Source organism: Meleagris gallopavo, chromosome 14 (genome assembly GCF_905368555.1).
Source record: "Meleagris gallopavo chromosome 14, MGAL_WU_HG_1.1, whole genome shotgun sequence".
Classification (NCBI taxonomy): Eukaryota; Metazoa; Chordata; class Aves; order Galliformes; family Phasianidae; genus Meleagris; species Meleagris gallopavo.
The window spans coordinates 3,731,650-3,757,531 of NC_139417.1; the positions used below are offsets into that span (position 1 = coordinate 3,731,650).

Genomic DNA, 25,882 nt, shown 5'->3' on the forward strand with positions numbered 1-25,882 from the left:
TGCATCTGATCTATTCTGTTGTGTTCCCCATCTTCAATTAAAAGAATAATATTCTTCATTTAATCCTATGGCTTTCAACTGTTTTATGTTACTCACTGTTTTAGTTTTTAAGTGCTTGATGGCTCAAGTGAAATTGTCAACCCTCCTAGACAACAGAATCAATGCCTTCTTTAACCACTGGTTTAGTCTGCATTTACCAAGGATAACTACTTGCTTAGTAGAGAAATGAAAAGAGCTAACGTTTATTCTGCGCTTTTTTTCTTACTCCTTTCCTAAGACAACTTTATTTCGACTTATTCTCTATTCTGTTTTTCTTGTTCTCTTATTCTGCATTCATTATTTAGCAGATAGTACTTTAAAAACTCGTTCTATTCCTTAAATTTGTTGCCATTTCACATCAGGTTTTCCTTGTGACAGATGTGATAAACCTGATCTTTGCTTGACTGAATGATTCTTAAAATTGTCTTTGCAGGGTGTGGCACTGCAACAGGAGGAGCTGAAGATGAAGGTGAGGCTGAAGCTGGCTGGATTGAAGGTGCTGCCATCCTGCTGTCTGTTATCTGTGTTGTACTTGTCACTGCCTTTAATGACTGGAGCAAGGAGAAGCAGTTTCGTGGGCTTCAAAGTCGTATTGAGCAGGAACAGAAATTTACTGTTGTCCGAGGTGGGCAGGTCATCCAAATCCCAGTGGCAGAGATAGTAGTTGGTGACATTGCACAGGTGAAATATGGTAAGTTTTCTCAACTATATGACTACTTTTTTTCAAGTTTATGTATCCCTCTTCCCCCTTTCTAGCAGAATAAAGCATATTTGGGGCTCATTCACTGGAACTAATTGAAAAGATAGAACAATTTGTGTTGTTGTTGTCCATAGTATGACAGTAATTACACTGCTGGGGCAAAAGAATAACTCAGCCCAAGAAACTTACAATAAAACTGCACTTGGTAATCAATTTTATTTTTGTAATCTTCACTTTCTTTCCCTGACAAGGCCAAAAACTGTTAATGCAGTGGTAATTTTCTTTCATGGAGGATCAGAGTATTTGGATTTATTTATTTTTATTATGTCTAATTATGAATATGAGAAAGTATTTTTAAACACTTTGTTAAGGAATTGTGCCCATGTGCACACTTGGTAGCCACTCCAAAACTATGCATCCTGTAATTCTTCCCAGACTGAGTGTTGCTAGTGGGCAGATGCCTTACAATTATATACTGTACGGACCTCCCCTGCTGCCATCAGGTCTCTCCCGGGCTTAGCTGCAGGCTTCCTGGGAGAGGAAAGGTGTGGGACTTCCTGTCTATTAGCAGCTATTCATTCTTATGAAATCTGGCAGAGAAACCTTGCTGCCATGTCAAAAAGATTGTGCCCCTCGCTCTGATTATTATGCTCATCATATGTGAAGTGTGATGCATTCTTATCCTCGGGATAGAGCTAAGCTAGAAGTATTTGCCAAATAAGGGCCTTTCCCTATGGCACTGCAGTAATATGGCTAACATGGACCATTATGGTTTTACTTCTTTCACTTTTGCCTTCATTTTACAATTTAATAAAATTACGTTTTCTTGTAATTGTATAGAAAAAAATATGTAATTATAAAAACACTTACTAAAAAACCTGTGGTTTTCCATTACCATGTTCTTACTGAAAGGTGACCTCCTACCTGCCGATGGGATATTTATTCAAGGAAATGATCTTAAAATTGATGAAAGTTCTTTGACTGGAGAGTCAGACCAGGTCCGCAAATCTGTTGACAAAGATCCAATGCTACTGTCAGGTAAATTTTCTTCAATTCATGCTGAGTTTATCTTTTATGCACTGCTTTGTTCATGTTTGGTTTCGATTTGTTTTTTTCACACCATCAAGGTTTGGTAACCTGGATACAGCTGATCTTTTGAACACAGACACTGACCCTGCCTCTTTTCGATGAGAGACATTCTATTGCTTTTTGATTGCATGCAATTATTTCTGATTGTAGCATTTATTTTATGAATTGAGAAAATAATGAACATTTTTAGATGAAAAATAAAGAAAGCACTATCCTAGAAAGTAAAAATTGTTTCAATTCATTGTATACCAGCTTCAATTTAACCATTATGTTTTAAAGCCTCTTGAAATGCTTTTTTTTATATTTATGTTAGAAAAAACAGGAAAAAAACCCATAATTGTGCTTAGAAAAAAAAAATACACTAAAACGTTCACATTTATGTTCCATGACAGTTGAGGTTTGTTCACGTTTTTCATAATATTTCCATACCGTAATACAAACAAATCAGTTAAATAAAACAGTTTTGTTTTTGTTTTTTAATTCTAAATGGATCAGTTGGTAATAGATTTCAGCTGGAATGTGATTACAAAATAACTGTCTGCTGGCTTCATGATAATCAATATATTAGAATCAGAAATAATATTTTCAAGTACATTTGAAGTCATTATTCATGAGAAGACTTCTCTTTCCCATCTAGTTAATGTACTCTCACAAATTCCTGAATGGAATGATATCTTTTTGGATACCCATAGAGTTCACTTACTGTGGAAAAAACATAACGGTATTGCTCTGAGAGGCATGAAGAGAAGGAAGAGAAAGGGAAAGTAGCTGAGTTAGGAGAAAATATTTTTTTTCCTGCTTCCAAAAGCTTTTGCTAGGAAGACAGAAGTTTGTTTTTGTGGTTTTATGGCAAAGTTAAAATGTGTACTCTTTATATAAAATTCTCTACTGTAATTACAAAAATGCTGAAGAATTAATGTGATATTTTAACAAGAGCTACAGAAACCTTTGTTCCATACTTCTACCAATGAAATTATATTCATCCTTTCTTAGAAAATCCTTGAACTCTATTTGCTTATGAGTAAATTTGATTACTTGAGATTCTGGCATGCAAAATACCACCTTCTTCAGAGATGTAATTCAAGTTTTAATATCAGTGGTTCTGAGCCTGATATGCTGTCTGGAAATAGCTAAGAAATCAAAAAAGTGGAAGGCCGTTGTGTCACATTTATTTCACAATGACTTTGAAAATTGAATTCCTGCTGGATGTTAGCACATATAATAAAATATAATAAAATATATATGTTAGCACTTATAATAAAAGAGAAAAATACATAAACGGAGAGATGAAAACTTCTGGAAAAAGACCTCAACTTTTCCTCTTTTCTTTGCTCTTGAGTGCATCGGTGAGCTCATTCCAGCTAGGCTTTTTAATTTAGAAAAAGATGATTGGGCTGATGCTTTCCACTGTTGTCTGTCAGTCATCTGTTGGAAATAAAAACAGTTCAGGTTTGACATGAGAACAGCTGAAGGAAGGTACCATTTGAGTGGCAGCCATAATTTGTTTCTATTAGTCTAAATTTGGTGACAGATCAACACTCTGTATCAGGAAGCATTATTTTCACTGCTGGCACCTGAAAGAAGATTTTTAATATTCTATTGGTTTCAATGACATAATTAAACTAAATGAGTTTCTGTGCTTAATGTCCTGTTTAATCATCCAGATAGTCATTTACTATACTTGGGAAACGATTCTAAAAGTACAAGTGCTGACTAAACCAGATGGTTCATTTCCATCTGTATATAGCTACATTTGGTACCACCTGGTAAGACAGACATAGCATTATAACCACTAATACACCTGAAAGCAACCCACCAATACTTACGTCTAAAACATTTTCCTCCTTTTAGGTCTCTAATGGAGATTTGCACGTGTAGTATAGCCTAAGTAACTGTATCAACAGCCATCAGCATTAACAAGGCTGTGATAACGTTGTTTCTTCACAGTGAGCTTGGCTGTGTATCAACCAAAAGGTGAACACTGTCTGATGCCCAGTTGCTTTGGTTCAAATTGATACACCCTTCGAGTCTGAAATTCAGAGACATCCATGATTCCTATAAACAGAATTTCTTAATATGAGTCTGGCCTCAGCATTGCACACAGTGAATTATTTCAGAGTACCATGTAGGAAAAGTTAGCTTAAAAAAACTATAAGGCTAATTGTTTAAAGCTCCGTTGCAGTTATTTAGATGAATTTGATGAAGGTATGAAAGAGTTACAGGGAGGAGCTGACCCACTGTAGTTCTCACTGAAATGAGACTGACAACTTTACGTTATCCTAAGTTTCAGCACTGTATCCTTATATCTAAAAGTTCCTTGTTTCTTTGAAACAAAGAGAAGTCAGCTTATTCAGGAACAAATAAATAAAGAAACCTCTTTGTCACGGTTCTTCGCTAGGGTATGGAAATAGAAAGGAAACTTGATTAAGGAATCGGGTCAGTTATTGCCTGGAGAAAAATGGTTCTGATTCTGTCTTAATTCTTTGGCAGCAAAAATTCAAAGCTAAGCTTCTGCTTTGCGAAGCAGAAGTTTTCAGAACAGAGCATCTAACTTGAAACAGATTATTTAGATATGCTGAGATTACATGCAGATGAGTTTCTGCAGCAAAACTTTTTTGTTTGTAGAGAATACTGTGGTGGTTGTTTCACTTTGTTAGTAACTTCAGTTACCTCTTAGTAATTTCAGCAACTAGTGGTTTAGACATGCAGATAGAGAACTTTTGGTCATCATGAGCTTCCTGGAACTAAGCAGCAGGATAAATACCCCACAGTGGCATGCTCTTCTTTTCTTATTTTTGAACCCAGTTTCTAACCTATGTCATTAGTGCTGTTAGATTGGAGGGTTTCTGAGCAGTCATGTATTTAACTGCATTTTTATCTGAAAATGTACGTGTTGCAATGCACCTTCCTTAACTGTGTAACCTAATTATCTCTTTGCTCATATATGTTTTCTCCTCCATTTTCTATCTATATTAAATGTTTATCAACTAAAATGTATTGTATTAATACTGAAAAACTAAAGAAAGAATTCCGTGTAATCGTTCCATGTGAAGTTGAAACAAGTTGAGTTAACAGAGTAAGTGAAAAACATTCATTCATTGCAGAATTCTGCTCATGTTTCAGCAGCTGATCAATTTCATAGAGCCCACATCTCTTTTCAAGCTAATGTGAATGAATTGTAGCACCACTTAAATAACACGGTAGACAGACTTAGATGAAAGGAGATTCAGCTCTTCTGTTTAGCTGAGGTACTAAATAAATCCGCAACAACAGCAACACACTGTAGTCTTCTGATCAATTAGTACTTAGTACGTGCTTTTTTATGTACCTTGACTTTTTTGAATTATGTTTGCAAGAATAAGAAAAGGTTCCTAAGGTTAAGCAAAGCATTTTAGCCTAAGATGTTTAGACTTTTCCAGCTGTGCATGTGTAAGCTTGGACATTGGTGGTGGGTACCTGTTTTCTCAATGAAGCTGTTTTTCTTGCCCAAGCTGTGTGATTTTTTTTGTACTCATGCACACCTTTGTAATCCACTACAGAAGATTCCTTCAAAGCATACATATACAAAAGCAAGTTATTAATTAGAAGATATTTTTAATGATGGCCCTCTGGGAGGTTCTTAAGCTGTAAGTAAACATTCAGGCAATTTTGTCTTGTTTGAACCTGTACAACCAAGCCTATCCTATCTCTCAAGGATATTTATTGTTCCTTTGACTTAAACGTGACTTGGTTTTGGTTGTTTGGCTGGCTGTGGTTTTGCTCTGCCTTGTGAAAGGGACAAACTGTACAGTAAAACCATGGAAACATTTTTCAACCCACTAAGATACATATTTTTTTAATTAGATCTGATCAGTAATGGCTTTGTTACTGCTTTTCTTACTTCTGCTGAACTTTTCTTAGTGTTGTGATTTATGCTCTTAAAATAGGCTTAATGTGGACAGGTGTGCTCTCTATTCTGTGTTTCCACTTTAATTATTTAGAAAAAGAGATTTTGATGACAAATACACAGTTGGATTACTTAGTATGTTGAGGACAACAAATGGATGAACAGTAATAAAAAACTGATTTTAAGAAAAGGTTATGAGGAGATAATATATATTAATATTTATCTGTTTAATGAAAAATGTTCCTTTTTTCAGCTTTTCAGATCGCTCAGTGAAAGAAAGCTGTGTTGATGAGGCTCCATCCCATAAAATGCTTCTTTTAAGAAAAGGATGTAGAACATCCATGTCCATTTAGGCTGATTAGATGTGAATGACCAATAAGATTCTCCATCAGAAATCAATAACGTCCTGTAATTGCTCAGTGCAGCAGATGCATCACTCAGCTGGTTAAAATTCGTTTTGTGGTAGTTTACAATAAGCCTGTTTGAGAATTCTTCTCTGTATAACTATGGTTTAAAGCCATTAAAAAAAAAAAACAAAAACAAACTTTTAGTAATTGGCTTTGGGTACACGTCATAACAATACATCATTCTGACTTTCAAGTTTTGTTTTTTTTTAAATACCCAGTGTTGTAAGTCTTTCCCAAGATGTTAGATCAAAATACTTACGACTGTTTCTAGGAAGTTTTAATTTGCTTATGTCCCCGCAACTCATAGCAAAATTTTTCTAAGAGGCTCCTAACATCTGCTTGAGTAAAACCTGTAAATTAGCACTTTCAGTATAATTAAATATGCATTGTCTCTTGAAAGGAATGCATAACATATTTAATGGTTCTTCTTTATAATTTTCATATAAATACCTACATGTGTGTATTTAAATATGCGTGCATGTGAATATGTGTATATATATAGATAGATATAAAATGCTTATATTCCATATTTTCAGGTACTCACGTCATGGAAGGCTCTGGACGAATGCTTGTAACTGCTGTGGGTGTGAATTCTCAGACAGGCATCATCTTTACTCTGTTAGGTGCTGGAGGAGAAGAAGAAGAAAAGAAAGACAAAAAAGGTAGATTTCTCAACACATGCAAATGTTCTTAAGAAAGCTTTTTTTTTTTTTTTTGCCAGAAATCTCCTCAATTCTTGACCAAAATACGTAAATAAATAAACAGCCAACAAATCAATCAAAGAAAAAAGTCCCACCAACAAACAAACAAAAAAGATTTTAAAAACTTTTTTGTACCCATTTTTGTCATTGCATGTCACATGGAAAAACAGCAGAATCCGTTACCCAACAACATGCATTGGATAACGATGTTTTTCCAGTGTGAAATTGCAGACTCTCAGAATATAATTAAATGCAAGGGAATACACGGGCATACTCCCATTGTCATATCTTTCTACGTAAATCAATAGTCATCTAAAATTTGCAAAGGTTTTGCTCTCTTGCATTTGCATCTATGGAAGGAGCAACTTCAGTATCTGCTTGAATGTAACAGTTGTCTGCCCTGAGGTCCTTTGTTTAGCTTTATTTTATTTTGCTCAAGACACTGATAATTCTCCAGTGTTTCACTGTGGATTGCCTAGTGAAAGAGAAATCTGAGATAGCAAAGTACTGCAATGCTCAGTGCTCATCACTTATTTCCTAGAGACAGAGATTCTTGCAGAGATGTGTAAGATCTTTTTAAGCAGACACTTAATCCAGCTGCATCCAGCTGCAATACCAAGAACGTTCCTCCTCATTTTGTAGTGTTGCTAGCAGATTTGTGCTGGTGCAGGGGAGTGTCTACACAAAGGTGCTTGCTGACTGAGCCCCAACTTAGGTATATAAACCTGCCATTCACTGAAATCCTACCAGTCCTAACAATTCACTTCAGTCTCATGTGGGTGTATGTTTTTGTTCTTATTAACATTTTGTAAAAATCATTATACAGGTGTGAAACAGGAGGATGAAACTCAGCTTCCAGGTAGAGTAAGCATTCTACCACATCAGATGAAAGCAGGAGGCTTTTAGCCAGCAAGCTTTGGTGCAAATCAGGGTTGAATGAATGATCAAAATAACTGTCTTTTAATTGGTCCAGTTAAATTAAAGAACAATTTCAAATCAACAGGATTGTTCATGCCAAATATTTATGTGTGCACGCTTTATTGGTGTTGCAAATCTTAATGTTAAGCTTGAATACTCAGTTAATCTCCACAAGTAAATTACAGTTTATTAAATGCTGAAATGCGTGATTTGCTATTAGCAGTTCGTGCTGTGCCGGTTAGTATGAGTATCCAAATGGAATAAAAAATAAGCATGAGTAACCAAAACACTGTTGTTATCAGCAGAGTAATCATCTGCAATTGAAATTTTCAACTTTCAAATTTCAAACTGCTTATACAGGATGTGCTTTTAAATCCTGTATGCTGTTTATTTTCTTCTCTCAATTTACCGTTTCTAAAATAAAATAAAAGAAAATAATTTTTCTTGAACAACAAACCGGTACAGCATGAAACAGTGATTATGGGCTAAGTACTGAGGAAGTTCAAGACTCCTGGCCTGGACTTATTAGAGGACTTGTTTGTGGTAGGTTAACAACTGGCCAACAGGAACAAGTAAACCTTACTTTTTTATTTACAGAGGTTCATCTTCTGTACTCTAGTAAAAAGTCCACAGTAAAATAATAGAAAGGTATCACTTTCCCATCCATGTGTTGCTTGTGCAGTTTCTCTAATATGGAGATAATTGCTGAAAACAAAATAAGGACTTCATGTTCTGTTACTTTTTCCGTTTTACCTCAAAACTGGCAATTACAGAATCCTATCATTTGAATTTAAAACAACACCTTGTTCTCCACAAAACTGTATTTTCCAAGACCCTGTATTTCTTCCACGTTTCTGCATGCAGTACAGAAAACTTAGTGTTTCTGCTCAAATCAGTGTATGTTTTTACTAGGTGATGACAGGACATGGACTGGGCCAGCCCATGTGAAACTAGGCTGTGCCAGCAGTAATGTACTGAAGCATGCAGTGTTACATCAAATACAAAGTATGTCATGTTGCATATACTATGTAGTATGCTGCACGTTTTAAAAATCCTGATTGCATCCCGTAAGTTCATTTACTCAAGGGAAATATTTCAACCTTTTTTAATATCTGCAGATCTTTTATAAATGAAGTAAAAAAATTCATATCAAGGGCCATACATAGTGTTATGTGTAGTCAGTTCTCACCTACTGCCAAGCTTGTGAAATGTCGTCCTTGTTTATTTAGTAATTATTGTTCTTTTATATATGAGTTTTTTCTTTTCTATATTGATGTTTTGCTTTTGTCAATTAAGTTGATTAATTTAAAACATTGATTTTGGAGAAAACAAAGCCACAGTATTTCATAAATGTTTTTGCTTTTATCATGTGCATTTGTTATTATTATTTATTGTTTTTTCTGTTGTTGTTGTTTTGTTTGTTTTTATCCATTATTATTCAGTAGATTCTTCCCATCCCTCCTCCCACCCTCCTTCAGCTACAGATGGTGCAGCAGGTGCAAATGCCACTGATAATGCAAATGCCAGCTTAGTCAATGGTACGTCAAGAACACCTAGCTTTTTTTACTTGATAGATCTGTCTCCCAACTATATAAGATTCCCTCTTTCCTCTATGAACTGCGCAGGTGTTTTATGTGTGTCATTACCCTCTGAGTGCTCCTATTCCACAAACTCTACAGTAGCTTATAAGAGATGCCACAAAGATGCTATGAATGAATTATTTCATTCACCTGGAATTAGGCATGGAAGTTGAACAAACAGGAACTGTGATCTTTTTGCTGTTGATTAAAATTGCGGATAAAAGCATCAGTTAACAAAGACTCGTTTCAAAACTTTTGACTTTTTCATTGTAAAACTTGTTACGCATTGATCAGCACAGACCTGAAGAAGGAACACCATGATGAAGGGATTGTATTATCTTTTCTTCTGATGTGGCACTCTCATAAGTGTTCATAAAGTCTTCACGTAGTTTTGAGAAATAATTCTGGGGTCAGGAATCTGGCTCAGTTTCAACTTGCAGTGTTTTCATTAAAAAATTGCTGCTGTCAGCATCTTTTTGAGAAGAGGTTGATTGAAATGGGATTGTGTGGATATTTGTGCAGCTCTTAGACAGTGACTATCTATGAGCCAGCCTGCACTGATTAAATATATATATATGTAGTCAATTTTGACTGTCTCGTACTACAGCTTCTTGACCTCATTTGTAGCATTGCAGGTGTTTCAGTCTTTTTTATTATTTTAATTGCAGTATTAAATGGAATAGGTCAGTGTTAGTCTAGAACATTAGTCTTAGAACAGCTGTATTTTTTCTGCTCATAAAGTACGTTTAATCTTTACTAAAGAGTCTGGTAGAGCATCAACTACACTGACAAGAGTCATTTTATTTTTTGTCATGTTCATAACTGAAATTTTTCCTTTATAGGTCACTAGTTGTTGCATTATGCATATAAAGCTAGTTTCTGACATAGCAAGTTCTAAACAGTAAGATAAACTAGTGGGATAACTTGACAAAATCAGAAAAGATATTAAACCTGCCTACAAGTCCTATCCCTCTCTTATCCCTAGACCATCCTAGTTCCAACATCCCAATTTCAGGTTTCTTAGAGAATAAGAACCAGGAAATTAATGAGGATCTCTCATTTTCCTTTATTTATAAGTCTCACACACTTTTTTGTGCACAAAACAAATACACCCACAGAACCAAGTCTTACCAGATTACCTCCTTCTGTCTCACTGGACACTGCAGAATTATATTTAGTCTCAGGCCTGCAGTGGCTGAGCACTAAGTTAAGCATTTGCCTAAGTGTTTTGCTGGAAAACCATTGCTCACTAAGCTGAAGAAATGAATCTTGATTTATTCTAACCAAGTCTCTCCGTTAGCACAATTTAATTGCCTGGCAAATATCTCTTGCGTTTGGTCTTAATGTCTGAACTTAATATTGAAATTGAGTGTCAAAGGATATTAAATCATGTGTGTTAAAGCAAGTATCTATGGGACTTTCTATCTTCTCTCCCATTAGAAACAATAGTTACGATCCCTGTTTATCTTAAAGCTATCGTTAGAAAAAGAAACTCAGTTCTTTTCAGTGCTAAGTGTTGAAGTCAGTAATTCAACAGAGTATGTTTCTGCTTTTAACTTTTCCAACATGAGGCAGTTGGATTAATTCTGCAGAAATTTGATCAACATGAGAGAAGAAACTTTCTGTAAATTAACTTTTCTGATAGTATGTTCAGAGGAGAGCTGAGACTGCAAACACAGTTGGATCTGAGTGCTTTGAAACTCCCTGGGAAATTGCCCAAGTCAGGTTTCTGTTAATATCATGCATTTTTCTATTCAGCAGTGATAATGAGTTAGAGAATACTTAGAAGGTACATTGGTAGCTCTGAAAGAAATGCCTCCTATTTATTTCCATGGAAACTACAAAAGATACAAAGTGCATACAAAGACTATTTGATGGAGCAAATTCTCAGTTACAAAACACTATTTTTCAGCATAGTGACCACCATTAGCTCTGCATTTTCACCAGTGATGGTCAGCATGTCTGCATGCCGTGGCATGCTCATAAAAATTTACACCAGCCAAGAATGACGCATTGCTGCTGTCCTCACTGCTGACACACACCACCCACCACCTAACTGTGCTCACATCCACTGTTTGGCCTCCGTGAATGTTCATCAAGTATGAGCGAATGTCAAAGGGTGCAATTTTTCCACATGGAAGAATTCAGTTCCACTCCTTTGCTTCATAAGTGCTTCCATATCAGACACCATTCTGTCAGACTGCCCCTCTTCTGCCATATGTTGCACAGCAACAAAATGTAATGGAAATGGTGGGAAAGTTTAACTTCTGCCGTCCCACCAACATCCACCTGTAACATCATGGGCCAACATAATAAAATAGGAGGCATTAATTTCAGAGCAGCTCTCATAGCTGTGTTTCTGCAGGGTTTGGAGAGAAGAAAGAAAGAATTAAATTCTAAGAGAAGGAGATCAACTTCTTGTAACCATTTTTCCAGACTAGATTAAACTAAATTTTCAATAATGTCTAAGGATTTTCCCTGAGGTATAACTGGAAATGAACAGTTTTACCTATCAGCTTATACCTCTGTGTAGAACATACCTCCAAGGAACAAAAAAACATCATATACCTGAATAAGTTCTTAGCACCGGAAATACCATTGCTTGTTAGCTGAAAATCAACTTGTCACAATTTAAAATAAATTGGTTTATATCCTACTTACAAATATACAGCTGACCCAGAAAAAATGCTTTTTATGTACAGTCCCTGAACTTACAGTGATGAAGCTGTATAGGCTTCTGACATGTGCTATTGTTGGCCTCCTGCTGTGTTGAAGGAACTGCTACACATTCTGTAGAGTTCTAGCAGTTGAAATAAAAATGTATAATTGTTAGTTAGTCTTATTAGTTAACATATAAATATGTGTATATGCACAAAATATACTCCGTTCTCAAAAGGATACAAATTTACAGAAAGGTCATAATTCATGCAAATTCCTCTGATTTTACAGTATTGTGTTTAGAAAATATAAAATATGTATTTTTTTAAATATGGGAAGCAGCAACCTCAGTTTGTTTACTTCTTGGTTATCCCAAATCAGATTTGATTAGAGAAAGCAGTGTTGGCCGCCTTATTCCTAGATCCCTTTGCAGAAAAACATCCAACTTGAGACAATGGGATCAGGTTTATTCCTTTGTAGTTAATCTCATTGGCTCCTATCACACTTCATGAAAGAATTCCTAATCTTTCAGTTCACATGTTTGACGTCACTTTTCCCCCTATATATAGATCTGCAATGCACATCTGTTCTTACGAGTTATATAATATAACTGAGTTGGCATTAGGAGAGCTGTAACTCATTTCTGTTGCACGATGAGACATTTTGGAAAATCAGTAGGGTAGCTTCTTTTTTCACTCCACCACAGCACAGCAGAATAAAACTAGATTAGCTTCTCTGGGTGTTTTCAAGCAGTTCCTCCAATGAACGAGTAACTTGTAATGGCAGCAGTAGGAGTTTATTATTTTGTCTCACTGATTCCTCCTTTCTTAAGAGCTGTAGAAGTGAAAGGGGAGTTTTTCTTTGCTGAGGTTACCGTTTTTGGAGTAAGAACTCTGGCAGTAATAACATCATGGGTATGTTCCAAGTAAAAAGATGGAAATTTTCATGAGGTAGAGGCAAAATGCAAAAAGCATTCTATATTTAAATGCAAAGCCTGCAAAGCACAAACAGAATACAAATCTTAGAGGCTCTGTAAGTCTTTTTTGAACATTCTGATTTTTCATCTTTGCATGGAAAATAAACTGGGAGTAATTGCCCCAGATTTCAGGGCACACTGTCCCAGAAGAGGGGGAGAAGTTGCAGAGGTATGTTAAGAACATAAATTTTTGAGGAATTTTATATTAAGAATTATATTAAAATATTAATATTTTTGTAAACAATGCACCCAGGTCAGGTAATGTTTCCAGTCCTAACACAAGCTGAAAGGAGAAGGATTTCTCATCAGTAATGATTCTGTCACATTAATTTCTTACTTTCTTCTTGAGATTTGTCAATTGCAGACTTAGGATTCAATGAATTACAGGGAATGCTTGGAGTGAAACCATTTATTTCCCTTTACTGTATTATTTTCTCTACCTAATTACCTATTCTTCGCTCATCTATCTAAATAATTTGAATTCATCTAGTTTTAATAACTCACTTTGCTCCCCTAGCAGTCCCTGAAATATTAACTGAAGTGCAGTTCAGTAGCTGCAGAGGTTTAGAATATTTTCCTTAAATAGGTGTGTTTACACTGTTGGTTACAATTGACCATTTTTTTGTCCTTGTATTTTTAGGCAACCAGGATAGATGCATCATTAGTGTAATTCATTATGATAATGACTTCACTTCTATTAAACTGCAAATATAGACAATAGCAAAATACTTTGATTCACATAGAAAATAGTATTTGTATTTTTTTAGTTGAAGAATTTTTAATTACACTGCTTGAATTATCTGAATTGTATTCAGAAAAATGAACAATAAAGCAGAGCATAGAGCAGGAAAAACACAGGCGGATTTAGAATTCAGCCACACGCTGTGGGTGCTTTTTGTTTTGTTGGTTTTTTTTATACTGCAATTTTTACATGAACTGACAAATTTTTGTTATATTTCAAAATGAAAACAAACTTGGTTTTGCTCATAGTCATAGATTCATGTCTTATGATAAGATGTAAGTCTTTGGAAGAAGGGTATCCTTTGTTTTTTAAAATCATATTTCATCCAAGATGAGATCGAAGATAAAAACAGACGTGCTAAACAACACACTTTTGTAATCCTTATGAATACTGAGAGTATTATATTTAGCAAAACATCCTTTCCTTTACTGTCATTCCACACTTTGCAATTTCTCATTGCTTGTAGCCTCGTGCTACTAAGTATGAAGTGAAATGTCACAGTAATACATTTTCAGCTTTTTCAGCCATTTTTGCTCTTTTTAAGAGTTGAGTTTTTAGTGATTTTCCAATTACTGAAAATGCAAACATGTAAGAAATGCATCTTAGCCTTTCAGTTTTCACAGCATAGGGTGAAAAAATTAATACATGCTGACGCATAATTTCTGCTGCTTTATTATGCATGCTGGTATGAGCTCTGTAATCACAAGGAGGTAGAAGAGCAGAACTTAGCTGCTGTATTATTTTTGTTTTTTAACAAACTCTTATGATACTTCTCTTAGCAGAATGTGTCAAAGTCCTGTGAAGATACTTTGACTATTATTTTTCCTTAGTATTATTTTTCTATTTAGAATTATAACTAACTACAAACTGCTGATGCCATCCATTCAGGACATTTGCAGTTTACTCCATGAGATTGTGAAAGTTTCACAATGTACCCCAACAATAAATTTTAAACTCTTTGTTTACCAGTTATTCTGAATAGCAGAGTTTCCTGTGCTCTAACTGGTACTTTGCCATTTTTATTTCAAAGGCAGTTTGATATGGTGTATTACAAATGATGGGTTTGATACGGTAAAACTAAATGTAGCTAAATCATTACATTGGAAATTACAAATACATCTTACATCTGTGTTTAGAATAGATCAGAATATAGGATGATCACCTGGCATTCATATTTACAGGAGCAACTTGCTAAATAACGTAGCAAAAATAAGAAAGATGTAATTTTACAGTTTTATATGTTTGTATTTATTAACAGCTTAGTTATTTGTTGTCTTAATTTGCCAAAATAATTCATTTAATTTTGGTGAATGTTAATTAAGTCATGCTACGTACTGGTGTTTGCCAATTTTTTACCTGTGGTTTTACTGAGTTGTGGATGTCTGAGATTTCAGTTCAGGAGTATTATTAAACTTCTGCTTTCTACTGGATTCTTTTTATTAGTTTCATCCTCATTACTTACACAATTTGTTTGTAAAAAGTAATGATATTTAATATTTTCTGTTATACCATTAAACTTGACTTGCAGATGCTTAATGTATCCACCTTATGTTGTCCATCTTCTAAGTAAACATATAACAAAGGCTACTGATCATAAATTTGTATCTGTAACACTGTCATTAACTTTGTCTGCCTTTTTTATTTTAATTCCCATTTTCATGTTGTCTTGGGTGAAGATTGTTTACTGTCTGTTGTCTATTGAAATTTTTCATCATATAGGCAAAATGCAGGATGGGAATATGGAGAACAGCCAGAACAAAGGTAATCTTCTTTCCTATTAAGCAGGTTGTGGATGTTATGTTTAGCATGTAGTTAGATGCTATTGAAAAATAAAATAAAAATCTGTGGTTTTTGCACAAGTGTACAAATGGCCCTACCAAAGAAATTGTAATTTATAGAATTTTGATGTATCAGATTCTTAGGAGAGGAAGATATTATTATATAAGATACTTTCATGTCACAAAGCTCATTTGAATTCATTTTCGTGTGCAAATTATTTATGCTATGTATCATTAGTGACTTTCCAACCCTCTTTTTGGTATGTCTTGTCGACTTTGGTGTTTAATGGTGTTGTATAGACATTTTTATTTGTAGGGAGAAGATAAAATGATAACAAAAGGAAATGTAATGCCTTGGGTTATTTGGATGCGTAAAAGTATGCTATAAGGATGGGGAAGATTAAGAACATTAGGATTTTCTTATTTACTATACAATCTTAGGAAGACATGGAAGTAAATATTTTACCTCTGAAGCAAAGCTATAGTTCCATTTTTATTAGACAAGAAACACCAGATATCATGATTTCTTTAGGTTATGCTAAATAAGAAAATTAAACCTCCATTTTATTCTTTTCGGAAAATTCTAAACTTAGCAAAGTTAATGGATCAGAAACAGAGCAGATAAACTCAGTTGTTAGTTGTACAGAAGTATTAAATAAAGTCATACTGAATGTGTATGATTTAAGGTTAGACAGACCAGTTGCATTTCCAGGTCAAATAAGCAAAATTTTCTAAAAACTGTTCATGAATGCCAAACCTGAGCAGATCTGTTTCATCTCATTCTGTTTAATTTCCTTTCCTTTCTGTACCAAATAGACATATACACATATATAAATTGTGGAGTGTCACTGCTTTTAAAAAGTGTCTATTTCTCTTTGATACTAAATTGAAGTTTCCTTGTATCAGCATTAGCATTCTTTCAGGAAAGGATGCTTTAGCCTTCAAAGTTATGGTTTTGTTTTTTACTGAAGAATGATGATGGTATTGCTTTCTGACTTGAAGGTCAGATCAGGCAATCTAATAATGAATGCTAAGGAAACTTTTATTTAACTTTGGTATTATTCTAGAATAGTGGTTCACAAATTATGGTCCACTGGTCACTGGGATGCCCATGGATTTGAGCAGCAGGTGTATGGATCATCCCTGCAATCACACTGCCTTTAAAATGGTTTAATTAACACTAAGATTATAAGTCTGCATTGTAGTCTATGAGATATACCAAAATTTAGAAAATTATAGACAGTCAACTTGCCAAAATATTTGAGATCTGCTATTCTAGGAAATCCTGCAGTGCTGATGTACTGTTACTTGCCAAGTGTTGCAAAACATTAAGTGATATATATGTGTATGATACAGAATATTGTTGGTGGTAAACAAACAAACCAACCCAGAATTAGTGGTTTTCATGGTACTTGACAAATGGTGCATTACATACATATTCCCTTGTGTGAAGGGCATGTGGGTGAACTTGTACATTTGTGTCCCTCTGGAACCCCACTGGGTCCTCACCTGGGCATCTGTCTGCTGTGGGAGCAGAGGGTAATCCTGTGCAAAGTTATATTCATCAGCTCCAATGAGTGTTGCTAGTTTAATTCAGGAAGTGTCAACTCTACAAGAAAAGGAATGGAAGACAGCTTTGAAGTAACAGTTTTGTTCTGCGTTATTAGCCAAGCAGCAGGATGGGGCTGCTGCCATGGAGATGCAGCCACTGAAGAGTGCCGAGGGGGGAGAAGGAGATGACAAAGACAAGAAGAAATCCAACATGCACAAGAAGGAAAAATCTGTCCTACAGGGAAAGCTGACCAAGCTGGCAGTCCAGATAGGCAAAGCAGGTATGATGGGATAACTGACTGAATAGCAGTATATTATTACTATGCACTAAGGGCTTATAAACAAATAATTCTAAAAAGAGTAGTGCTTTATTAGTGCAACATTTAGAAATGGGCTGTCATAGTACGGTTCTGAAGATAGTAGGTGGTACTGAAGATCTTTTATCTTCTAAAGCCCAGTTTTTACAATCAAGAAACAGAAAGCTTTGGGCAACTTGGATTGTAATGAATATATAAAGCAAAATGAAACGTAGCTTAGCTGATATTCCCAAATGCAGTAAGTACATTATATTAATTTCCTCTTCCCTTCCAAGTACATAGTTATAGAATCTCTAATATAATCTGAAAATGTCACTCTCACAGTATTTCCCACTTACGGATTCTGAAATTATTCTATTTATTACCTCGTGACATCCATGTTCACACCTTCTATGCAAATATGATGTATCTGTTGACTATTCTGTCCAATACCACCTGATCCATGCTGTTAAAAGTGGCACTTCTCCAACAGGGCTGGTAGAAAGTTAAGGTCTTTCAAAATGATGTAATGCTTGCTAACTATATTTTTCTAGTGATATTAAAGAGGTGTCAGACTCTATCCAGATACATGGCTGTGCTCCTACAACAGATTCCTATCTCTACTTCCATTGAACACCTTTTATCCTTCTTTACCAGTCCGATTTTTATCCCTCCTATTCCTTTTTAGTTTATTACACTTTTTTTGATGGCAGAAGACCATGACACCACTTATGTCTTTCTTTCCTGGACAGTATGTGGCTTATAATCTACAATTATCCCTCTTTAGTATTCACTTTCAGGGTTTGCCCACTTTCATATTCCTCAGGCTTCTCTTGTTTTGTTGCTGGCTGTAGAACAGTACACACTGATACAAAACCTCATGATTTCTTGTGTTTATTAACTTCTTAGATTACGTATTTTTCTACAATAAGTACTTTTTCTACATCTCTTCTGTAATTTTCAAGTAATTGTATACATCTTTCTAACAATAATGTGGCAAGTAATATGAATTAAATTAATTAATTATGATCTCTTTATTCTTGTTTTTCCTTCTACCTCAGGCAATCTATGGGATGTCTTGAGTTGTCATAAAGATTTCCCTATATAATGTTTTAGTAGATTTTTCTTTATCCTCTGATATTAAATGGTGCTCTCCCTGAGTCATCAAAATCCTGTCAACCTTAAAATCCTTTTATTTACCTTATTTATTTATTTATCTATCTGTCTATCACTTCAATCAAGACATGGAATTCACAGTATCATCCTTTTTTTCCATGATTTCATTAGGGAGAAATTAATTTACTCTGAAAAACAGGCTTATCCTCTTCATCAGAGCATGTCAAAGAGTAATAACAGCAAGGCTAAGTAGGTGTTCCAAAGGAAACCAGTTTTTGTTTGTCACATTAATCCAGGAGCAAAACCATGCATGAGAAATGCTGTCTTACCACAGTCTGTATGAGAGCACATTTGTCCCCAGCCAGGATCTTTTGTGACTTCAGTGGAATATTTATTAATCTCTCTTGTGGAATGCTGTCAGTGTTGTATGCCTTTGAGCCTCTCCTTACAGAAATATGCACTATTTGCATAGATTCCTTTGAAAGAAAAGCCTTGGGAACACTAGTATTAATAAAATTTTCAAGAAGACCAATTAAATAACTGTTCAGTGGACAATTCTGCATTGTTATTTCATTGTATTCAACTGGACGCCTCTATCTGAAATATTCTAGATATCAGCAAATTATAGGAAAAGGCTCCTTTTCTTAAGCCTCTTAAGATAAACATATTTCAAGAGAAAGATGAGCAACTGATGTTTGCATATGTTCAGAATAGTGATGTACTAAACCTGAAAAACTTAGGTTAAATGACAGCACAACTTTAGACTGCCTGGTAAGTTTTAAGGGCAGCAATGTGACAGTGCTTAGAAATTACTGTAGCAGCATCTAGCTGCTCTGTGGAATGGAGTACTTTCCTCTTCATTAGAATGTCTGGCTCTTGTAAACTTACTATAATAATGGTTTTTGCTGTAAATGTATTATAGTAATTTTTTCTTCAGCGTTATAAAATTCATCATTATTTCTACTGGTGGCAATGTAAACTCTCATGAAGAGTGAAAATAATTTTACAAAAAACTCAAATATAAAGTTCTAATTGCATGTATTTTCAATTATGTTTTACTTTGTAGTAATTGCTTATTTCTATTTACAGGTTTGGTGATGTCTGCCATCACTGTAATCATTTTGGTACTATATTTTGCCATTGACACCTTTGTGGTGAAAAAGAAACAGTGGTTACCTGAGTGCACTCCTGTCTATGTTCAGTATTTTGTTAAATTCTTCATTATTGGTGTTACTGTACTTGTGGTTGCTGTCCCTGAGGGTCTTCCACTTGCTGTCACTATTTCTTTGGCTTATTCTGTAAAGGTAAGAAACATTCAAAATAATTATAGGAGAAAAATAGCTTTCTGTCGAGTTTGCCAGTGGGTTATTCTTCAGCTTTTGTCAGGTTTGATTGAAGTTGGCCTGTAAATTAATGTCATTAAAATGATAATGAGAGAGAAATTTCTTTAAAGTACTGCTTTGAAAGTACTTCTGACAAAACAAAAAAATGCGTTTGTGTGCTAACTCAAGTCTTTTAAGCTTCACAGTTTTCAAACAACAGAAATACCTGCTTAGTTTACAAAGTTACCAGGGATTTATTGAGCAGGGCTTACTTTAGGAGTAATGTAGGCTTTTAATATAAGTTTGTCTTCAGACTTGCTTTTGCAATAGTAAAAAGTTTTGACAAGGATTTGAAGTTTTCAGGATTCTTTTTTCGAAGGAAGTAGAATTCTTCTTCAATGCAGTTACAGTGGTTTTTAGCCAATGCAAATGATTCTGTCAGGAAATTAAAGAAAGATGGGTCTTACATAAACATTCTAGCAATCCCAGGTGAAAACTCTGTGATTTATTTCCATTTAGCAGGTAAATAACACGTGAACATTATGAAGAAATACCTTGATTTATAGGTAGTCAGATCTTATTAGGGAAAAAAAGAGCAGATCTCAGCCATGTGATTTTGCCAGTGTGGAGCCTAACTGCTTTAAAAATATTTTCCCATTCTCCTGATGGCCTTCACACAGTGCATGCAGCACATCCATCCTTGTGTAATTATGAGTGCAGTATCAAACAGTAATACATATTGGCTTCAGCTGGTGACATTGTGTCCTGTGAGCATAAGGTATTGCTCTGAAAGTTAGGGTCAGGTGAGGCACAGAGGTTTTTAATATTGAAAAAGTTTGAATAAGGGTAACATATAACTCCAGGAAGACTGTCCATCTTGTGAAAAATATGCAGTATGGAATGGTGGTGGATTTTTTAAGTCACTGGTGATTATTTTGGTTTGGTTGGTTTGCAAGATGTGTAGTCATTCTGTATGCTGCAGGCTGACACTGGTATTGGAAATGGTATTAAATAAAGGCTAAAAAGTTGGACTAGACATTACAAGGTTAAAATATAGAAATATGAATAGTTTACAGGATAGCTTCTCAATCATATTCTGTGCATATACAGTTGCTGAATTACTAGGTAACCTTATTTATGCTACTAAGTATTCCTGATTGATCTCTAGCTTTAGGAGTTTAGCTGTAAGAAAAAAAGAAAACCAAAATGAAGTATATAAAATTGCAGAGTTTTCTAATATTTGCTATAATTATACTGTTTTTAAAATGCTATTATTTTCAGTATTTCCAGTACTTCAGCTAATCTTTGCTGTTCTACCTGTTCCTTAAAATATTTATCCATGATAAAAGGATAGAATTATTTCATTTGATCAAAAAAAGTATTCCAGGGATGGTCAGGGCTTTATTGTCTGTAAATACAGTACTAATTACTGGACACAAAATTCTGATTGAGCTTTACATGCTAGTGAATAAGATATATACTTTTTCCTTTGTATGACTGATGTTTAAGATTTGTCAAAGCAGATCTTGGAGTTACTATTTTTGGGGGGTTTTGGTTTTTTTCTTCCTCAGAAAATGATGAAAGATAACAATCTGGTCCGCCACTTAGATGCCTGTGAAACTATGGGTAACGCTACAGCCATATGCTCTGACAAAACAGGGACACTAACAACCAACCGGATGACAGTCGTCCAAGCCTATATTGGTGATGTGCACTACAAAGAGATCCCTGACCCTGATTCTGTACCTGCTAAGACCCTCGAATTGCTGGTTAATGCAATTGCTATCAACAGTGCTTACACTACGAAAATTCTGGTGAGTAGTTTTTTTTTTTTTTTCCAGCAGTAAAATGAAACATGGTAGGAGTAATAACTTCTGAAAGCATTATTAATTCCTTAACATCCTGTATGAATTGTTAAATGCTGCTGAATTCCTCAAAATGAGAGCAGAGGCTGTGAAAATACTTATGTGGGCTTTTTTGTGAGCAGGGTTGTACTTGTATATACAAGGCCATGCTGTATTTTAAAACGTTTTACTGCCAACAGATTGGGATGGTCCAACCTGTGTGCTGGTATCTTTACTCATAAAACGAGTTTTCATTGAGGCCTTCTATCTGTAAAATTACTTTTGTGTGAAATCTTCAATTAATTCTTCAGTGAGACAAGTGGGATTGGTTCTATCAGTGAATAGTCCTTATTGTTACATTTTCAAGTGAATTATGACTCCAAATGTTTTATTTACTCACTGAAGGAGGACAAAATGGAAAAATCTGGTGGCTCGTGCCATTAGACTTTTCTGTATATAGCTAGTAATAGACTGAAAACTTTCAGTAGATTTTTTTCTTTGAAAGGTCAAATTTAATATCAGACCAAATACCTTTTTAGCTTGTGAGTTTATGCATTGTCCTTTTTACAGATGGATAATGAGCTGAGCTGCATCATATGAACCTCAAAATATTTTAAAAGTAGGGTTTTTTTAAGCACAATCACAAAAAAAAAACAATTGTACTGTGAGGCACCCACTGTTCTGTTCTTACTGAAAGCTCTCTGGAAATAGAGCAGATTTGAGCTACTTTTTACGCTGAGAGGACATGAAGCCTTCAGCAGCTTGAATAGGTACTGTTTGTTACCTCCTTGCAGCTGAAATCAGCTATTACTGAACACAGCTCTTCTGCTGCTCTACAAGAACAAGTAGCTGTAGTAGACAACTGAGGTCAGAGCTACTCCTTTTGACTTGAAGTTCAGATACTCTGGAAATGCAGAGCTCACTCAGCTACATACCATTTTCAGCTGTGAGGATCCAAACAGCAGCACCAGTTCTCACCTGAATCTCATTCTGTCTTTCTTATGATCTGTCCAGATCCAAGCCAGACAGATTAGCCAAAATGAAAACAGGCCTTCCTTTCTTAGGTGGTTCAGTGTAAATGCTACATAGATATTTTATGGCAGTGGCTGTTGGAAATCTAATTTACACAAATTGAAAATTAGCAGGAATGTTTTGTTGTTAATGAGCGTGCTTTCATAAATCAGTGTAACATTTCATTTTTGGAAAGAGGAACATATATCTTAGTTATGTTAATATGATTATAGCCCCCGTAAGTCTAGGTGCTTCCTCCTGCAGGAATTGAAATGGAACCAAACTCTGCCTCAGTACACACACTGGAATTAAAAAATGGAAATAGAGACAAATAGGAACGAAGGGCAGTAGGTCAATATGGACATCGGTGTTTGTATAACTGCTAGTTGCCAATATCAGTTCTAGCTGTCACTGTGGAGTTCAGCACTGGTAGGGATTTAAGAGAACGTTACCAGCACTGGCAGAACTTGTTCATTGCTGAGATGAGGTCACAGAACAGCAGACTGCTAGTTCAGGTAAGTGCAGCTGGCAGAGTAAGACTTAATGTCATCTGCACCTCAGTTGTTCAGCATTTTGCTGTTTGTTTTGAATGCTTGAAACCAAACACAGAAATGAGGTGTCTGTGTTCACCTTCAGGCTGGGTCAGACTCTCATCTGAATTTTTAGCTTTCTGGAGGAGATGTGGGAAGATATTACACCACTTTCCAAAGGGTCACATGTATAACATATACGTTTAATATCCTCTCTCTTGTGGCAGCAGTTTCATTTAACAGAAAAAATCCTGGTTAATAGTAGTTGTAGAATTTCACTGTGATCTCACTATAGGTGTTGTTGTTTTACATTTTCTTTCCTGTTAGCTAGAGTCATTCCTTCTCACTGAAAAGACTGTTGTGTGCCTGCTAGGAGTCAGGGTTTCACTACTGCAGTTATTTTATGCCTTTGCACGGATCAATTCTATTCAAAATTAATAGATGCAGCCATTTATTCTCTGGAAATCACATGATGCTCTGGAATTCTGGAACATAACTGTATAAAATTAGTGGTCATTTTTTAGCTATTATAACAGCATCATAAGGTCAAACCTTGAAGCGTGGACCCCAGGAGAATACTCCAGTATCAGAGGAGGTGGTTGTTATAGCAAGCTTAAGCTAAAGTTTATGATATAAAATATCGTTTCAAAGACCTTACTCACTGTAATTTATAAATAAATACCAAAAAAAAAAAAACACCAAAAAACAAAAAAAAAAAAGAGGGGAATCGGATAAAGGGTGCAGAATTATTTTTCTAACTGTTAATACTGAACACATGCTTTTGCACTCATTCTTAGAGTGTATTTAATGGAATGGTGAATATCAGCTGAGACCCAAAGGGTATATGAGAAAATGTCATAACAACTGAATTTTAGGTATTATGACATATTTTACATACGTTATTAGTGATCCAGTTACGTGTACACTGTAAATGCTCATTGTGTGAACTTCTGTTCACAGTGCTCACATATAGGAGCTATGTACTCTGCTGAGTGAGAAATGTTTCATCTTGCATTATCTTTTGATTATGGGGCAATTGAACCATTGATAAAAATATAAAAAGAAAATAATACCACTGCTTGGAAGAAAAGATTTGAAGTTCCCTGAGAAATTAAAAAGAAATTATTCTAACTGAACAATTGCAAAGTTATATATAATTCTCTTCAGTGCTTCTAAAGGATTAAAGTATTCTCTGAGCTGTTTTTCCAGTCTTTGAGCATCTTCAGTGCTGCTCTTATGCTGTTTATGTGAAGATGTTTTCCAGAAAGCCTGTTCTTCCCCAGTGTTACAGTTTTATGTAGCTTTAACTACCAAAAATATAAAGTGGACTTAACAATTTTTTGGAGGTAAGCTGTGACAAAGGCTGTAAAGCACCTCTTACTCTGAAAACAAAATTTCTATTTTGGGAATTACTCAATTTTCCTTGGTTCAAAAGCACAGTGACCTTGAATATCATGGAGCAATAATGAAATACAGACTCCTTATGGCAAAAGTAGTGATTTGAGCTTTTGCATGCATAAAAACAGTTCTAGAAAAGTATGAGGGCTGCTCCGAAAGTAATGCCTCCTATTTTATTATGTTGGTTCATGATGTCAGAGGCAGATGTTGGGAGTAAAGCAGTATTTCATTACAGTTTGTTGCCATCACAGAAATGGCAGCAAAGGGCACTCTGACAAAATGGTGTCTGACATGGAAGTACATATGAAGCAAAAAAGTGTCAGTGAATTCTTCCGTTCAGAAAAAACAGCACTCATTGGTATTCAGTGACATTTGGCTGAACATTTATGGAGACCAAACAGGGGATGTGAGCTCAGTGAGGCAGCAGGTGGTGCATTTCAGCAATGGTGATGGTGGGCCACTTCTGCTGCTGCAGGTTTTGATGAGTGTGGCATGCAGGCTTTTTCTTCTTCATCTCTGGCACAAATGCAGAGCTCATGGTGATGACTATGTTGAAAAACACGTTTTGTAGCTGAGAATTAGATCTATCAGACTGTTACTGTGCTCTCTGTAGCTTTCGAAGTTTCTGTGAAAATAAATAGGAGGCTTTACTTTCAGAGCATTATTTTCTTTATTCTTCTTTATTATTTATTTTTCTTCTGGTTTCCTGAAATCTGTCAGAGGGCAAAGATGACATGCTTGTTGGACACGTATAATGTGTTCTTACTAAAAAAAGGTCATGTCTCACATTTAGTCGTGGGATTTTCAGTACTAATGGACTTGCCTGAACCAGTCATTGTCATGATTTAACACAGGCATTTCAATGGGTACTTGATAGCTGCCTGAGGAGCAAAAAAAGAGAACTACTTATGCTTGTATTAGGTGAATATTGGCAGTGTGAGGGCTGTTTTCAGTTCTGAGGATCTGGAGCATCATTTACTGCATTTGTATGGTGTTCAGCATAGTGTATTGACATCCTTTTCTGAAGCTGTTGAAGGAAAATGACAGATGCCACAGAAAAGTGCAGAACATTCACTGCCTTCCACAGCTTACAAAATGAAGTAAACGTTTACCCGTGGATAAATATTAGTTAATGAATGTGCCCTTGTACAGCTTTTTGGACAATAAGGGCTTTATTGGATAAAACAAAGGTGGTGAATTAAAAAAAATAAATAAACATTGCTGTCAGAACAAAGAAATCAATGTATTTCCTGTTTATTATAAAGCACAAAACCACCTGCTTATGACACTGCCATGTCTCTAAGAAAACAGTGAAGTTTGCCAAGGTTGTCAGTACCCAA

The 25,882-nt window shown here is 35.3% G+C and overlaps 1 protein-coding gene across 15 annotated transcripts in view; it reads left to right on the forward strand.

The window, feature by feature from the left end:
* ATP2B2 (ATPase plasma membrane Ca2+ transporting 2) overlaps window positions 1–25,882 on the forward strand; it is a 397,887-nt gene that overhangs the window by 303,610 nt on the left and 68,395 nt on the right. For 11 of the 15 annotated variants that reach the window (XM_085236247.1, XM_085236256.1, XM_085236248.1 and 8 more), the window contains 9 exons: window positions 473–730; window positions 1,652–1,777; window positions 6,658–6,783; window positions 7,649–7,681; window positions 9,183–9,278; window positions 15,416–15,457; window positions 17,142–17,306; window positions 19,527–19,741; window positions 21,331–21,573. In XM_085236247.1, coding sequence (XP_085092373.1) covers window positions 473–730; window positions 1,652–1,777; window positions 6,658–6,783; window positions 7,649–7,681; window positions 9,183–9,278; window positions 15,416–15,457; window positions 17,142–17,306; window positions 19,527–19,741; window positions 21,331–21,573 — 1,304 coding nt within the window. The remainder of the gene's footprint in view (window positions 1–472; window positions 731–1,651; window positions 1,778–6,657; window positions 6,784–7,648; window positions 7,682–9,182; window positions 9,279–15,415; window positions 15,458–17,141; window positions 17,307–19,526; window positions 19,742–21,330; window positions 21,574–25,882) is intronic. The other 4 variants (XM_085236252.1, XM_085236254.1, XM_085236250.1 and 1 more) reach the window with 3 other exon arrangements.